At 37.4% G+C, this 17,815-nt stretch overlaps 2 protein-coding genes across 2 annotated transcripts; both read left to right on the top strand.

The window, feature by feature from the left end:
* The first annotated feature begins 1,205 nt into the window (after positions 1-1,205).
* LOC134665949 (histidine-rich glycoprotein-like) lies at positions 1,206-9,512 on the top strand. Its single transcript, XM_063523007.1, has 4 exons — positions 1,206-1,291; positions 5,152-5,391; positions 8,580-8,746; positions 9,349-9,512. Exons 1-4 carry the CDS (start codon positions 1,280-1,282, stop codon positions 9,413-9,415), a joined length of 486 nt encoding a protein of 161 aa, XP_063379077.1. The 5' UTR covers positions 1,206-1,279; the 3' UTR covers positions 9,416-9,512.
* A 1,521-nt stretch (positions 9,513-11,033) lies between these two features.
* On the top strand, positions 11,034-14,249 carry LOC134666225 (histidine-rich glycoprotein-like). Its single transcript, XM_063523376.1, has 4 exons — positions 11,034-11,046; positions 11,967-12,139; positions 12,852-13,024; positions 13,253-14,249. The coding sequence occupies exons 1-4, from the start codon at positions 11,034-11,036 to the stop codon at positions 14,247-14,249; spliced, it is 1,356 nt and encodes a 451-aa protein (XP_063379446.1).
* The last annotated feature ends 3,566 nt before the right edge of the window (positions 14,250-17,815 follow it).

Here is a 17,815-nt window from a genome sequence, read left to right on the forward strand (position 1 = left end):
AATTGCCTATTTATCCTACTTCGGAACTGTTATTTGATGACCTACATGTATTGCAATTGATTGGTTACTAAATTTAATACAAAACCATCGGCCTTAAATACCTGTGTGGGTTACCAAAGCGGATTCACGCTGTTTAAATATCTATCTACTCGATCGATATTATCGCATTTCGATATAAGGAACTTCCGAAACCTAATAACACATTACAAGTAAGATATATCGATACTGTCGCGGTTAAATGCATCGTAGCATGCAAGGATCCTCAAAACTATAAGAATTTGCTTTACAGCCTTGGCAATAAGGTTGTATTAAGATGTTTGTGAATACCTAGTCCGCATCAACAGTAGCGGATCAGACTATGCATCAAAAATATATCTACCATTTTCTAATAGTTTATAGTAGGTATTTTTCAACGGACTTAGCAAATTTCTTGGCTTAAACACGGTGGTCGATCTTTCTCTGGTCAGATCGGGGAAATCCTGAAGAAAGGCCCTGGCCTGTCAAGAGCACCCTAAACCGGCGAGCTTGTATGAGGAATGTTATGACAATGAAGGAAGCGAAAGATCCTGTCATACCAGGATCGTAGCACGTGCTGGAAATCCGTAGGGCCCGATTCGGATTTTGAAATAGATATCTATTAGATATCTTTTAGACATCACCAAGATACGATAACGATATGTTTAAGATCTAACCTGTCAAATTTGACATTTGCGCGATTCTGGAGATACTCTTGAACGATTTCCACAGGATATGACTTACAGATCCAATTCACATCTAAATAGATATCTTACTATATCTAACGTAAAAGTGACATTGGTTGCCCGAATTGAATCTAAACTATAACGTATCCAGAATGGATCTAGTACGTGTCGTCTCTTGTGAATATCTTGAAGTTGGAATACGACAGGTAGTCTCTGCCTACCCTATGTAGAAAAGAACTCCTTGGTACCGGATATTCGGGTGCGTTGGTTCACCCGTTACTATTGATACTAACTGTACCTACTTACGTTCCGATGCACGATGTAGGTAGGTACCTATCTGATGGCGATACAGCGCCCTCGACACATGTGCAATGTGCAGGTATGCATACCTATGCACTACACAAAACCGATATTACGATAGGGCCGTTAGCAAACCCTGTGAAATTGATCAATAGATTTTTTGCTCTAATAATTCCCACAATTAAAGTCTCCTATATAAGCTAATGAACCAACGCATAATGCGTGCACTATTGTCTTATATTCATTAGACAAAGCATACAGTATCCGCGTACGCCAAGATGTTGTCTCGCGTAAGTTGCTTTGAGAAAGTTTAAGTGTTAAGTGACTAGGAAATAAATAAACATATGTACTTGTAATTATATACTCGTAGTAGGTTTATAGAAGTTCTATAATTGTGCCCCCAGATACTTACGGTTATTAGGAAGTGTTTTAATAAGGGTTTTATAGTTATTTGTTTTAAGGGGATGGTGTTATTGTTTAGCTCCTTGTGCAAAGATTGATACCTGAGCAAGCGAAAGACGAAGCAAAGATTGAACCACGAGCGTAGTGAGTGGTTCTAAAAGTGGAATCTTGAGCGTTGCCAGGGTTCAAAGGTACGAGGGTACAATACAAACTTTACTACCGAATGAAACACAAAATTTGCAAGCAGAATTACCACGCGGCAATGTTACAAATACAAAATACCAATACTTAAAACTGTTTATTTCTTAGAATATGATACAAATATGGTCGATTTACAATAAGTGTGTCATATTGTGCATCTATCAGCGTAGAAATAAATATTATAGGACATTCTTACACAGTTTGACTAAGTACTACAGTAAGCTCAAGAAGGCTTGTGTTGTAAATATTAGAATTATTAAGTAAGGTTTACTCGAGTAATTCCGAATGTCAAAAACTGTCGGATAATTCCAAAAAGAGACTTTTATTATGATGGAATTCAGGGTGATATTCATCTGAAGTTCGGAATTATCCGACATTCGGTATTACCCGAATACGCCTTAAGTACTTGTTATTCTTAAACTAACAATATTTGTGTAATTCACGTGTAAGTGTAACGCATCGTAAATAATGATTTATAATCAAAAGTTTGTTTTTTCTTATTCAACGTCTTTGTCAGTTAACTCATTCGTTGTTAACGATGTGCGACGGCGCGGCAAAATGACAGTATTGTGGTTTGCGATCGTGGTTATAGAATCCTACCTCATTCAATCTGAAACAGTGAAGCCGCGATTCGAAAGTATTTCATAGAAAACCATACAAACCAGTCGTAGATAGCGTCGATATAGTTGCCGGTCAGTACTGCCACTGCAAATAGAATTTTTGCTACAAACAGTGCTTTAAAATTTTCAGGCCAACATTTTAAATGTGCCTACATATTTTATTTTATTATTGAAACTGTGGGACCGATTCGGATTTTGAAATAGCCATCTATTAACTATTAGATATCTTTTAGACATCACCAAGATACGATAACGATATGTTTAAGATCTAAACTGTCAAATTTGACATGTGCGCGATTCTGGAGATACTCTTGAACGATTTCCACAGGATATGATTTAATTAGAGATCCAATTCACATCTAATAGATATATTACTCTATCTACCGTAAAAGTGACATGGCCCAGTTAAATTAAGGGTTTCACCTCGGAATGAGAGATAATAAGCTAGAAACTGGTATACACCTTCGTTATGATATGTTAAAGGTCCTCTTAAAAGTCGACGCATAGATCGTGTGCGCGTCTGAAGTTATTCAAGGTCAAATGTCACAAAAATCGGTTTTTCGCGGATATCAAAATTTCTATGGATCCGATGTTTTTTACATGTAGGTAAGAATTGTAGAGCATATAATTTGCGACAAATTAGGTATCAAACATTTTTTCATGCGATTAGCCGCTTTCAAGATATACGGCATAGAAGGCGCAGCGGCCCGCCAAACGCACTATGACGCAAGGCTAGCTGGTAAACTCTGTGAATAATAAATTTAAAGTTTTATAATCGTTAAAATAACACTTGTTGGTCATAAATAGATTTTGAAACAAAAGATGCCCCTCCTGTGGACATTAGTTAACAGCTTGTGTGCATATTGTAATGATTTTATTACATAGTTTTATATAAAAAGGGTACCCCTTTACACAGGTTTAATCAGAGAATTATGCTTTATAGCCTTTAGGTATTTCTACAGGAAAGAGGTAGATTTTAAGTAATGCGTGTGTCATACACGAAAGTGGTTCCACAAGCTTTTATTTAACTCCCGATGTTCGTATGTACCTAACTATGAAACTTGGCTACAAAATTCAACTCAAATCGATTAAGCTGATCTATTGATGTTGACCTTAGATGACCATAGGAACTCTGTGATAAAATGACTCTATCCCATTGAGTTTATTTGTTACAATCGTCTAGAAGAGTAGTCGATCACCGTGAAACAAAGATCAAAATCCCTACCGTTTGAGGATCAATTATTTTCATTTTCAACGTCATCTTTATCAATGTATCATCTATTGTCAAATCTGGGTCAAATGCACTTTCTTCATCGGGATCGCTTTGCAATGAAGCCGCATTAATACACAAGCCTGTTTGCCATTGCAGTGGCCACAAGCTAATGATCATTTCAACCCCGATTTTCTGCACCAACAGTGTGGACCACAGTCCTTTTTACAATTGCAAAATATGGTATTTTGCAATTGTCCCCCTCATCGTTCCGGTTTTCTGACCAACTCTTTCACTGTTCAAGCGATACGCCTGTGGAATAACCTTCCTCTCAACATCCGGAAAGCCCAGAGTAAACTGACTTTCAAGCGCATGCTGCGTAAGCATTTATCTGCGAAATATAAGTAATGTTTCAGAGTAGGTACATGTATAATGTATGTATATATGTAGATATTTATGTAAGTGTATCATACAAAGTATATGTGTAAGTTTATTATTTCATCGTATGTTAATTAGTGTTTATTTTGTAAATAGTAGTAGTAGTTTTGTGATTGTCGCTTTAACTTTTCTATTATAAAACCTGCACCTAACAACCGTCTCTTTTTGGCCCAGTGGTTGACTGGTAGAGAATGCCTTATGGCATTAAGTATTTTTACTTATAATTTTATGTGCAATAAAGTTTAAATAAATAAATAAAGTTTAAAATATTTAGTAGCTCATCTGGAGCTGGTGCTAATTTTGTTGTTATTGGCTCCATGAATTCGTTTTGAAGCATCCAATCCCATTCTTGGGGTTCTAAGTCATTCCCTAACCATGTTTGTACATGGTAATATGTACGGTTTATACGCTGATGGGCTGCTACAGTTATCGGTGGAAGATTTAACAGCTCTACAGGTTTATTAAGCTTTGAATATAAATGTTTGGTCGAAAAAAATATTTATTATATTTCATTCGAAAAATTTGGATCCGGAGCGTATGGGAATAATGTTGGATTTTCTCTGGAACTAAAAGGCAAACCAATATCTTTGCAGGTACTTACTACTTACAATAACAATCTGTCCTAATTTTATATTTTCTACAGGACAGACAACTTTTAAAATCTGGATATGATCAATAAAGGATAATTAAATAACTTTGTAGAAGGTATTATTCACCGATATTCACGATTGACCTCATCATAGTGAGTTTGACCTGCCGCTGCGCCTTCTATGCCGTATATCTTGAAAACGGCTAATGGCATGAAAAAATGTTTGATACCTAATCTGTCGCAAATTATATGCTCTACAATTCTTACCTACATGTAAAATACATCGGAGCCATAGAAATTTTGATATCCGCGAAAAACCGATTTTTGTGACATTTGACCTTGAATAACTTCTGACGCGCACACGATATATGCGTCGACTTTTAAGAGGACCTTTAACACGTCATAACGAAGGTGTATACGAGTTTCCAGCTTATTATCTCTCATTCCGAGGTTGACCCCCTTTTTAGGCTTAAGATGACTGGCCTAACATTGGTTGCCCGAATTGCGCTGCAAATGAGAACTAGTTGATATCTAAACTATAACGTATCTAGAATTGATCTAGTACGTGTCGTCTCTTGTCTAGAAAAGCATCTTGAAATTCTAATACGGCAGTAAATGTGTTTTAAATAATTAAGAGCAAGTACCTACATGATGACTAATTAATGATATGACTCAAAAAAATTGTTCCAGGTACTAACCGCTTGCGTTCTGGTGTCGGCTTGCCACGCCATTTTCCCGTTCCACCACCATCACCACCACCACCCGGCGATCTCCCACCAGGAGCTGCAGAAGCACGACGGGCCCCACCACCCCGTGCACATCCCCATACACCACCACATCCCCATCCACCATCACGTGCCCCTACTGCACCACCATGTGCCCCATGTGCCCCATGTGCCCATTCACCACATTCCGCATCATGACCATTATGTAAGTAACATGAAACTAGAATCGGAAGACGCTAATAGTTTTGGTGCTATGTAAAGTAAAGCATGACTCGTGTTAGACCGGGCCGTGTCCGGGCCGGAGCTTACTTTCTATGACATGACAGGATCACGTGATGCTTTCCATAGAAAACGATGCGATGGAAGCTCCGGGCCGGGCACGGCCCGGTCTAACGTGAATCATCCTTAAGGAGCTCATATGGGATGCGATACTTATGTACGTATTGTCACTGCCAAGAAGGTGCAAACATACCGATATTGGAGTCTAAAGGTGTAAAGGTTAGGCTGAATTAGATTTATATAAGAGATTAAGGATTATTTCCAAATTAGTTTTCAAGAAGTATTAAGTCCATCGAAAACGATCAACACGTTAATTATGGAAGTGTCACTTTTACAAAATGTGTATTTTTGTAACATGGTATTCTACAAAACTTCCATGAAAACGGTGGAAGTAGACCAGTTCACTAATTATGTTGTAAAACAATATTTAACAAATATTTTATCAGTCACGATATCTCGTGTTCACTGCAGTTAATCAAATTACAGCCTTTCAATAAATCATTTTACTAACAATCAATTAGTTCTAATCCAAAATCTGATAAAGATTTATTGGCTCCTTAATATTCAAAAAGTGTCATAATGTTTCCTTTCAACAAACAACTACCCTAACATAGTTAGCTTAGGTTAGGTATATATTAAATTATTATTGCGGTATTATTAATCTTTCGACTTCCCGCCAATTTCAACAAGTTTGCTAACCGATCCAGTCAGTGGTAAGACTAATCGTACTAGTCTAGCAATTATTTATTTAACGCTATTGAAACAGTAAGTAAACGAGTGTCACAACACACCTGTAATAGGAAAGTCTGTAGGTACGAGTCTAAACAATTAATTACCTTCCTCAAACAGGAAATAAAATAGTGACAGTTGTATCAAAATAAATAATAAATAGATAAGTTAAGACTTTTTGTGACCAGTTTGGTAGTAAAGAATTGTAGCATTTATCTCATGGATTTCCACACTTTCATTTAAGCCTAAGATTTTAAGCAGTAGGCATTATGCAGTTTATGAAATTGGCACGTAATGTAACGGAATATACACAATCGGTGCCTTTAAGACAAGGAATAACTTACTCACGTTCCCTAAATATCGCTATACGCCAAACAAATTAAGGATAAACTTCAATAGCCCGAGTTTTTGCGTTGTCCCACAAATACACGCGTGGGAATAATTCGCATTTAACTAAGTACTTACTTTATATTTTTTTCTAAAAAATCTAAAGATGAAAAACTCTTTACCTTCAGGCGTTCCCCGAGTACAAATTCGAATACGCCGTGCACGACCACCACACGGGCGACGTGAAGTCGCAGCACGAGCACCGCCACGGCGACCTGGTGAAGGGCGGCTACGAGCTGGTGGAGCCCGACGGCCGCCTCAGGAAGGTCGAGTACAAGGCCGACGACCACACCGGGTACGTACCAGTTTGAAAGAAAAGCAGTTCCAATTCCTACCTGTATTGAAACACTGTTCAGAGGTTCCCCGAGTATAAGTTCGAATACGCCGTGCACGACCACCACACGGGCGACGTGAAGTCACAGCACGAGCACCGCCACGGCGACCTGGTGAAGGGCGGCTACGAGCTGGTGGAGCCCGACGGCCGCCTCAGGAAGGTCGAGTACAAGGCTGACGACCACACTGGGTACGTACCAGTTTGAAAGAAGCAGTTCCAACTCATACCTGTATTGAAACACTGTTCAGGCGTTCCCCGAGTAGGGTAAGACCACCAGTGAATGAACACTTAAGCAATTATCCAAGTTTGAAAAATCATTGCTCAGCATTCATTAATAATTGGAATAATTAACTGCAATTTAATCACTCCTCATTTAATAAATAAGAAAGTAATATCTGCGATTTTTAATTACTTTCATAGTTTTTGAGTTATACCAGAATTAAGCAAAAACTACCCAAAAACCTAATGAATGAACATAAAAACTAGTGAATGAACATCGAAAAACCCAGTGAATGAACATTATTTAACTCTTTTTAATTAGCATAATAATATCATTTTTATCACAAACACCGTTTCCGGCTCTATTTTAATAGGTATAGCGATAGCGTTTATATCTTTTTATTCCTCCATATTGACTTCGAATCGATTAGAATGTAATAAGATGATGGTTATTCACCAATAACATAGAAACCCGTTACATATTAATAGGAAAAAATAAAATCAACCATTAAAACAAGAACCAACGTGCATATTTTGATGAAAAGGGGTCATGCTCACCAAATAATGCTTAAAATAATAAACTTGTCTCTGCATTGTTCGTGGTTACACTGTTCATACATAGAATTAGTAGAAATCCAATGAATGAACAAGCCAAATTTTGTATTGTTCATACATGGGCATGACAAATCTAGTAAATGGACTATAGAAATTTGGTTTGTTCCAATACTGGCTAAATGAATCAGAATCGTTTTCTATGCAAAATCACAAAAAACAAGCTCAATACGATTGCGTTTACTGTTCATTTACTGGTTTCAGAACATTTGATGAGCCAGTAATGGAACTATAAAAAATAAAGACTTAATGGCATAATACGCCGACAAATTGTACATAAATAGAAGGTACAACTCTTAATCTAACCAAATAACTAAACTTTGTACTGGTAAAAATTAAATAAGCACTTCATATGTTGCTCCAAACGTACACTGTTCTTATCTGGGATCTAATATTTTCATACAAAACTTCAAATCCAGAAACACGTAAACTTCAAACGCCAGTCACATCCTAACTTGTCGAAAATAAATTTATTACGGGTTGTCATTGCATAGGAAATAGAGTTGTTAATAAGAAAAAAAATAAGACAAGTGGAAGAAATTGCTATATTTCTTATTTTAGACGAAAAACGTGATTTTGTTCATTCACTGGGGGGTGTTCATTCACTGGAGGGTTTACCCTACACGTTCGAGTACGCCGTGCACGACCACCAAACGGGCGACGTGAAGTCGCAGCACGAGCACCGCCACGGCGACCTGGTGAAGGGCGGCTACGAGCTGGTGGAGCCCGACGGCCGCCTCAGGAAGGTCGAGTACAAGGCTGACGACCACACCGGGTACGTACCAGTTTGAAAGAAGAGTTCCAACTCCTACCTGTATTGAAACACTGTTCAGACGTTCCCCGAGTATAAGTTCGAATACGCCGTGCACGACCACCACACGGGCGACGTGAAGTCGCAGCACGAGCACCGCCACGGCGACCTGGTGAAGGGCGGCTACGAGCTGGTGGAGCCCGACGGCCGCCTCAGGAAGGTCGAGTACAAGGCCGACGACCACGCCGGGTACGTACCAGTTTGAAAGGAAAGCAGTTCCAACTCCTGCCTGTATTGAGTGATCTTTACCTCGGCAAATGCTGACTTCTCGCACTTAGTATTTGGCGACCATGTCAGGTGGATACCTGCAGGAAAGTAATTTAAGGTCAAAACATATTACATTGGACGTTTCCTGCAGCAGTAACGCTGGTACAGCCTGGATCCGAATGTAACCACATGCTTTTACTTCAAGCATTGGAGTATAGTTCCTAGAGTATTGCTATTGACATACGTATTATAGAAATTTTTGGATTCAATTATACCTAATGTATTAATTCATTTTGTTTCAATGAATAATGCCTATTCTGTTTTGATTATGCATTTACAATATTCATTCTGATAATACCTTCGTCCAGTTCCAACCATTTTCTTTTCGTCATAATTATTATTTATTGCCTAATTATTATCAGTCAGTCAGTCATTACTTATTAGCCTTTGCCTATTTTAACAAACCAATTAATGTTATAATATTACTATGTAGTATGAATGTTATATGACAAGAAATTGCGTTTTAATCCTTGAATACAGTAATTGACAAACTTGATGACGACTTCTAATATTATTTTTTACAGTTTCAACGCCATCGTCCATCACTCATCGCCTCACCATCATGTTCATTTCGGCCATCACCATATCTAAACGATAGAGCCAAAACAGGACACTCACAAGGACCGACCAATGCACTTATAAGACTGACTCATGTCCATACACAGTAATGATAGCTTTAAGAGAAATAAAAGTTATATTTAGCGCTAAAACTGTGTTTCAATTCAATCTTCTACAAATTTTTGAAATTTTATGTAGGTAGGTCTTCTTCAGTTGGTCCCTCAATACCTACTGAGGATCATAACATCATGGTCTTCTGCCCTTATATTTTATATGGGTAGATATTGTACTTATAATTATGTTTCAAAAAACTCATTGATACGAGTCGGGGTTCGAACTCAGGACCTCCAGTTGTTGGTAGGTAGTTGTGTTTAATACATGTAACAGCGGCCATAAAGTTTACTAGATGCCAACGCTCGAGAGACACATGTGTGGGGTGGCTCTATGTAATGGCTCCTCTACACGATGGGCCAACGCCAGCCACTTCAAAGGACGCATTTATGCGTTAGAGGAAGCAAGTGATATTGCTATCTCATTCTACCGCACGGCTGCGTCCCTTGGAGTGGCCGGCGTTGGCCCATCGTGTAGAGGAGCCATAAGAGGAAGCGTAAAGCCCAGAAATTATAACGGGACAATTATGGCTATCGCGCATGTTTTTTTTTCCTTTTACCTATCTCAATTTTATTACTCTGAAAATAAACAAATGAAAAGTAATTGAAAATTAGAGAGACATGTTTTGAACCTAACATACCTCTTTTAGGGTTTTCTTGTAACAATTGACACTTTGTGTACTTCCAGTTGTTTAGATTTTAGAGGGCAACCTGAGAGTTTTAGGAATTTTACTACAAAAACCTTCCTAATTTTCAAGTAAATGTGACACCTGCACGGATGTAAGAAACACAGACTAAATGCGACGAAAAATTAAATTGTTTAGTAAGTTTATAATTAATAATTATGTTTCTTTTCATGTCTACTAGGTCGATCAATAACCGTATCGATTAGTTATACTAAAACCAAGTCAAATAAACTTTGAATGAAATATTAACATACAAGCAAGCATCAGAAATTATTTGATATTATAGGCTACCATGCATATAGTAGCAATGTGACCTTCTGTTGCTTGAACAAGTCTAATTGGGCCCTTGTTCGATTAATCCAACAACAATACTGCCATATGGAAAGAGCAATGTCTTGACTAAGTAACTGATAGTAAAGTATAATCATGCAGGCGCGTGCTGCGAGTAGGTACAGTCAGCCAAGAAAGTGGTTTACCACTTTTCGACTCTATGAATCAGATGATAGAGTCGAAAAGTGGTAAACCACTTTCTTGGCTGACTGTACTACTCGTGTTTTCTCACTAATTCTCAATTTTCATGTTTGACGATAGGTACCTAAGTATGTCTTCTTTATATATATATAACCCTAGCTCAATCTATCCTTACTTATTGTATACCAGTTTGGGGAGGCGCCCATAACATATAATAATGTTAACTTGAATTGGAGGTCTTATCAGTTGTTTTACAAAGACTTCTAATCATGAGGCCAATTCGAACTCACATTTTGATGTGAAAATTATTAGGTATTTCATTTTGTTATCATTCATGCGTCTCGCCCTCACCAATACCTACATGTGCCAACAAGTATAAGCTAAATGATCGTCTTTGGTAACAAAATATCATTTTCATATCAAAATGTACGTTCGAATGAGGCTATATATTAGTTACAAGCTTATGTACATACCATTAGTAAATAATTGTTCCAATCACAGGATGAGCCGTGACACGATGCGGCCACGCCCAAGCACTTCTGCTACCAACTCAAATTACGGATTTCCGAACAATATTGTATACTTCCTGCACAATACCCTTAAACTGATAACTGCAGAGCTAAAAAACAGTTACATAAAGACGCAGCTTCCCTTCAAAGGCGTGTAACACACGAATTATCAATCATAAGAGCACTCAAAAAATGAGCGAACGAAGGAAACCGTCAATTTAACATCAACAGCAAAATAGTGTATAAATAGGTAGAGAATCATCATAATCGTTATCAATTTCGTTTTACTCTTTGAGTAAAACACAATTATGTTTTGGAAGGTAACATCTTAAAATAATTCATAATTATGAAAGTATCATTAACAATTTCAAAACGGTTTGAAAGTATACATTTTAGAAAGTGATAAGCATTGGTGATAACTTGGAACCTCGGATTTTTTGGTGCAAAAGTGTGATTTTCATATATGAGTGGAGACAATTCATTATTTTACTTTTTTATATAAAATTACATTAATTTTGACACGCATCGATAAAAATAATTATTAAGGTTCTTTTAAAATAGATGTATCAGTTGCTTTTGGTTTATTGATCATATCAAATAATGTATTCTGATAAGTTGTCAGTAGTCTTCTTGAGGATGTAAGAGTAATTTTATTGTAGCTTCAAGAAAACACATACCTAACGATGAAAACCCATAATTTTAAAATTAGAACTCAAATGATATAAACACATTATTTTAAAATTAGAACTCAATTGATATATATAAATATAAAGTCACACTTTCGCACAAAAAGCCTGAAGTGTGACAGATAATGTGGGTATCTTTGTGCAGGCGCATGGTGTGATTGTGCTGGGCCTTGCGCTTTATGCCCAGGGCCACGGCACCTCGGAGATAAACATCAAGCAGGAGTTTGTACATCACGGACATCACGGCGAGCTCGGTCATATCGGAGCTCAGTCACCGGAGCATCATGAGGAATACGTACGTAAGAGTCACGTGCGATGCTTACCCCCTTGTTCATAAAACTTTACAAGCATCTTTTAGATAATTTGTGTTTTATCATTGTCTGACGAAAACGTACGTCAAAATGACAGACTAGGAGAAGCAACAATTAACTATTTGTGGCTTGTAGTGCGTTTATGAATAATGCCATTAAACTTTGATTATCTAGGTGAGTGGTGGCGTGCTAAAAGCAAACTGGGGCTAATTCGGTTTCCCTTTTATTCATGCCTTGTAAGAAAAGTGCTCAATATAATCTACTCGACAAACTGAAAACGGTGAAAAATAGAAATACTACTCCTAAAAATACGTGTGAAATGTGTGTTTGTTTCACATCGACAGGTGACAAGCAAAAGTCACTAATTACTAAAAAAAATTTAAACAAAACTAGACCTTCTTTTAGTACTAATATGGTTCACTATGGCTATGAACATGTGGTGATACTTAGTGACTTTTGCTTGTCACCCGATGCCATGTGTGTTGCTGAACTTTAACTGAAAGATCCGTAATAGATCCTCTAGGTGTGTGTGAAATCCCCAACTCACACCGTAACTATAAGTTGCTCTTGTAAGAGGAAGCCTGTGTCCAGCAGTAACAATTCTTTTCAGGAAAATCTTCATGTGACATGATTTTCATCATTCAATAAAATTAAAATAGACAGGTGCTCATTGAAAATGACTTTTTTACCTTTCAGGCTTGGGCGTATCCGTCATATGAATTCTCTTACAAGGTGAATGACCCCCACACCCATGACCACAAAGGTCATCATGAGCATAGACATGGGGATGAAGTGAGGGGCGAGTACTGGCTCCTGCAGCCAGATGGTAAGACACGTACTGTCAAGTACCACTCCGACAAGCATAAAGGGTTCGTAAGTTTTAATCACTATTTTGTATTTATCAGTGTCCAGACGAGGATTCGGACGAGCGCAGAAGTTTAGTCACGTACTTACCTGATTAAAATGTCCGTACAACTATTAATTGTTTTAATATAATGCTATAATGATAAAGTAGTCCAGAATCTTTTACTTGTTAAAACAGATCTTTTTACTTTATATCCTACATGTTCACACATCAATTGTTTTGTATTCAACAGATTTCACGCTGACGTCCACTACTCAGAACATCACGAACATCGAGAGGAGCCTCGTATTGAGATTCACGCAGAAGAACCGCATGTAGAGGAGCCTCGTATAGAAATTATTAAACCAGTATTCGAAATCGTGGACGAAGAGCCCGAAAGGAAAATAGAGGAAGCTGAACAAGCTGTAGTGGAAAAAGTGCCAGAAGCTGTTGTGGAAGAGCATGAAGAAGAACGTCCTGAGCCTACGCACCATAAACCACAAACGCCAATACATATAGAGTACTACGTTGATAAAAAACTGCGAAAACATCACGAAGAATATGAGAAAGATAATGAGGCAGTGCCTGTTGAACCGGAGGAACACCACAAAGAAAAGCATCGCATAGAAGAAACCGCCGGTGATTCTGGCCAAGAAGCTCCCACCCAAGAGGAGGAGGAGCCCCGTAAACCAGTTCACATCGAAAACTACTCAAATATTCATTATCCTATTCATAATGAACATCATGGCCACGAAATACCAATCAAGAACGAAGAACGTGAGGAAGAACACAATCGTCGTTCAGATCATCGAGGTCGCGAAGAACAACGTGGTCGAGAAGAACAAAGCGACCGAGAAGTACATGGTCGAGAAGACCAACGCAGTCGAGAAAAACAATACGGTCTTAAAAAATATTTTGGGGACAAAATAAAACACCGAGGTCATAAGGAAGTTAAAAGCTGGGACGACCAATACAGTCATGAAGACCTTGAACGTAAGGACCTTCTGCCCATGTTGATGCGTCCATTTAGGGTACCTCATCACGATTTTAAAGATAATCATAAATATTCAGAAAAAAACATACCTATACGAATTGAGGAGAGGTCCGACAAAAGATATGATGAGCCTCACGGTCAGCTTCAACGTATGCACAAACCTATCATCGTCCCTGAGTATGCGCATCATCCTCGGTACCACCGTGACGACAGTAAGAAACTTAAACGCAATAGGATCGCAAAGAATGCGACTTAGGTAATTTCCGTAAGATGTGCTGCCTTGAATGATAGTTTGATAAATAAGAGAAATATAACGAATTAGATATTCAACGTTCAAATGAAGCATACTTATCGCACAATAGGGAATAATTATTGTAAAGCGACGATAACGGTCAATGCAAATAAAGAAATGCTTCCTACAAATGGTTTTTACAATAATAAACGCCTAGTATACATAATCTTACCCTAATGGTAACATTCCATTTCTAACCGCAGCTGCACTACCGGTACTGAACGCGTCGCTGTCATTGTCAATTTCCATAGTAAAATGAACAGTAATGCAGTTGTCGTTGGAAATTGACTGTCACCTATATCGCCACTTGCACTATCCCACTAGAAGCACATTGTAGGATGCAGCCAAGTTAGTAGAAAAACCGGTTTTCATGATTATTTTTTTATACTTTCAATGTTATTTAAGTAAATTAAATTAATACAGAAGGATTATAAAAAAATATACAATATGATTGATCTAAAGTTATAGGTTTCCTCTAATTTTCGTTTTCTTATCGACATTGCACACAACTGTATTATATTTTAACTTACTTAACATAATACAAATCAGCTTCGTGCAGCCTTCCAACAGTCTACCATATACCATATTTAAAAACTTCTTACCAATCGCCCTGTTAAGGACCATTCTCAGAAAATATGTCTGCCGCGATCCTGTGGCAATTGTATTTTCTGTAACAATAAATGTAATTTATTGCTCAATTAAACTGTAGGCTGTACTTCTCAAACTGACCAACATTAGTTCAGCAACTTTTGAAAATAACTCATGTTTTGATTTTTATTATACTTTAAAGTTTATTCTAAGATGCAATGTATTGCAAATTTTGTCATGTTTACAGCGTGACAAGCAACGTCAAACACACTGATGTCAGCGTACATTGAAAGCAATATTTATTTTGTTTGAAGTCTAAAGGATTCATAATTTTTAAAAGTTTCTGAACAAATGTTGGTCAGTTTGAGGAATACAGCTTTTAGTTTAATTTATTGCTCCTGTTACAGGAAGCACCCTGTAGACGGTCAAGCAAATCTTGTCAGTAGAAAAAAGCGTCAAATTTAAAAAATGTAGGCGCGAAGGGTTATCGTCCCATAGGAAATTTGAATATCGCGCGAATATCGGGAAGCAAGAACAAATACCGAGTTATTAAACAGTAGCTCTACTATGAGTTCCGTGAATGACAGTGAGAAGTGAAGATAGTGAGAAAGTTAATAGGTCAAGAAATGAATGCTCAAAAAACGTTGTAGAGGGAAATGCTAGGAACACAATTTTTGATTCCGTAACTTTGTTTGGACTAGTTAGGAGGTGAACATATCAAAAGTCCCCGGCTGTAGCCCCGCTGCTGGGGGGTAGAGGGGGGTAAGAAGGTCGAATTTTTCGGTTTTTCATTGATATCTTGGAAACTTTGCGTCTTAGCGACATGACTACTAAGACAAACCGAAAGCTGATAAAATTAGTTACAAGTTTTATCCTGTCAAGTTTTTTGATATCATGAATAGTTTTTGAGATACCCGCTCTTGAAAGTTTATTTAGGGATTTTAATTTTATCTTGATATCTACGTCAGTGAAGCTGTTAGGCCATGTTTGGTATCATTTTCGTATAAATCGGGGGTGCTGAATTCATTTATGGTATCACATTGACACCATTCCGAAGTAAAACAAAAATTTAAAAATAATTATTTTTTTAAATCCCTCTTCACGCTTAAACCGCTGAACCAATTTCGTTGAAATTTGGTATAGAAATAGTTTAAATCTCGATACACGACATAGGATAGTTTTTAAAACCAAAAGCATCTTTTGAGGGTGTGAAAAGTGGGGTGGAAGTTTGTATGGGGAGTCAATAACCGCTGAACCGGTTTAGATGAAATTTAGGACGGAATACATCTGTGATTTAGATGAAAGTAATACCAAACATGACTTCAAACCTTACCTTGAGCAGTATTAACCTCAGGAATTCAGTTTCGTCGACGAAGTTGAATTCCCCCCATACTCCATTTCACAACTTTAAAGGATGATTATTGAGATAAAAAGTATCTTATGTCCTGTCTTGGGATTCGAAATATCTGTATACCAAATTTCAATTAAATCGGTTGAGCGGTTTAAGCGTGAAGAGGAATTAAAAAAAAAGGTATTTGTTTAAAGTTTATATGTTTTTTCTTAGGAATGGTGTCAATGTGATACCAAAACTGAATTCAGCACCCCCGATTTATACGAAAATGATACCAAACACGGTCTAGCAGCGTCACTAATGTAGATATCAAGATAAAATTGAAAGCCCTAAATAAACTTTCAAGAGCGGATATCTCAAAAACTATTCAAGATATCGAAAAACTTGACTGAATAAAACTTGTAACAAATTTTATCAGCTTTTGGTTTGTCTTAGTGGTCATGTCGCTAAGACGCAAAATTTCCAAGATATAAGTGAAAAACCGAAAAATGAGACCTTCTTTCCCCCCTCTACCCTCCAGCACCGCGGCTACGGCCGGGGACTTTTGATATGTTCACCTCCTAACTAGTCCAAACAAAGTTACGTAGTCAAAAATTGTGTTCCTAGCATTTCCCTCTATAACTTCTTATTGCTTGGCCTATAAGGAAAATGTATGGAGTAATTGTACAGTGCCTCTACCGGTCACGTAAAGAACTAAAAATTTCAATTTGTACCATGAGTTACAAACGTTTTTACGCGAGTTTTCCATACTTGCCTAACTTCACACCTAAAACGCTCTCTTTCTAATTATATAATGAAAACTGAGCCAGAATTATTCTGCGTAAATACTTTACGCGAGTAAACGTGACAGATGTTATGGAAAAATACGTGCGTTTCCAACGTGACATTTCTGTCAACTTGTAAACACAACAAAAACGCAGATTTTTCACGAATATTAATGCAATTTTCAACGTAATATGTATAAATTTATAACAGTATGTGAACTTCAAGCAAAACTTTAAGGGATAAATCAATTAATAGTTCGATAAAAGGCTGATTTAGTACAAAGGTAATGAGTTATACTTGACATCATATTTTCTTATTTCTACTGCTACATTTGCGAAAATCACATTGCTTACGAGCAGTTTTTGGTTTTAGGCAATAAGCTGATTGAAAACAACATTTCCCTGAAAACCCGGATTGCATCATGTATGCATGCGTATGCATGTAGAAGTTACATATGTATTAAGAATTAAGGCTCAATACAAGGAGCGGTACATAGACATAATATGTTGCTGTTTTTGTTGCTGGGTGCCATTGAGGTATATAATACCTCAGTGCTGGGTGCACATAACACATAGTAAGAACATACCGCAAGACCTATTATAATTTATAATATTTACACAAGAATTGCTACGTATTTTACCTTTTAACCGCCAGGAATTTTTGAGCGAGCGTGCTCGTGTCGCCACCGGCAGTAATTGTACCACGCAAAGTAAGGTTGGCATAGTTACGGGAGTTATAAATGGGCTGTAAAAACCAAATCAGATCTTTGTCTTATTTATCAGACTGTGGCGAAATGAGCTGGATATGTAATGTCTTATATATCAGA

Source organism: Cydia fagiglandana, chromosome 7, assembly GCF_963556715.1.
Source record: "Cydia fagiglandana chromosome 7, ilCydFagi1.1, whole genome shotgun sequence".
Taxonomy (NCBI): Eukaryota; Metazoa; Arthropoda; class Insecta; order Lepidoptera; family Tortricidae; genus Cydia; species Cydia fagiglandana.

What these genes read in the sequence shown, in the direction of transcription:
- LOC134665949 (XM_063523007.1), top strand. An exon ending in TTCCGCATCATGACCATTAT is followed by an intron (nt 5,392 to 8,579) that starts GTAAGTAACATG and finishes AACACTGTTCAG; the next exon opens with ACGTTCCCCGAGTATAAGTT. An exon ending in AAGGCCGACGACCACGCCGG is followed by an intron (nt 8,747 to 9,348) that starts GTACGTACCAGT and finishes TATTTTTTACAG; the next exon opens with TTTCAACGCCATCGTCCATC.
- LOC134666225 (XM_063523376.1), top strand. An exon ending in CGGAGCATCATGAGGAATAC is followed by an intron (nt 12,140 to 12,851) that starts GTACGTAAGAGT and finishes TTTACCTTTCAG; the next exon opens with GCTTGGGCGTATCCGTCATA. An exon ending in CACTCCGACAAGCATAAAGG is followed by an intron (nt 13,025 to 13,252) that starts GTTCGTAAGTTT and finishes TGTATTCAACAG; the next exon opens with ATTTCACGCTGACGTCCACT.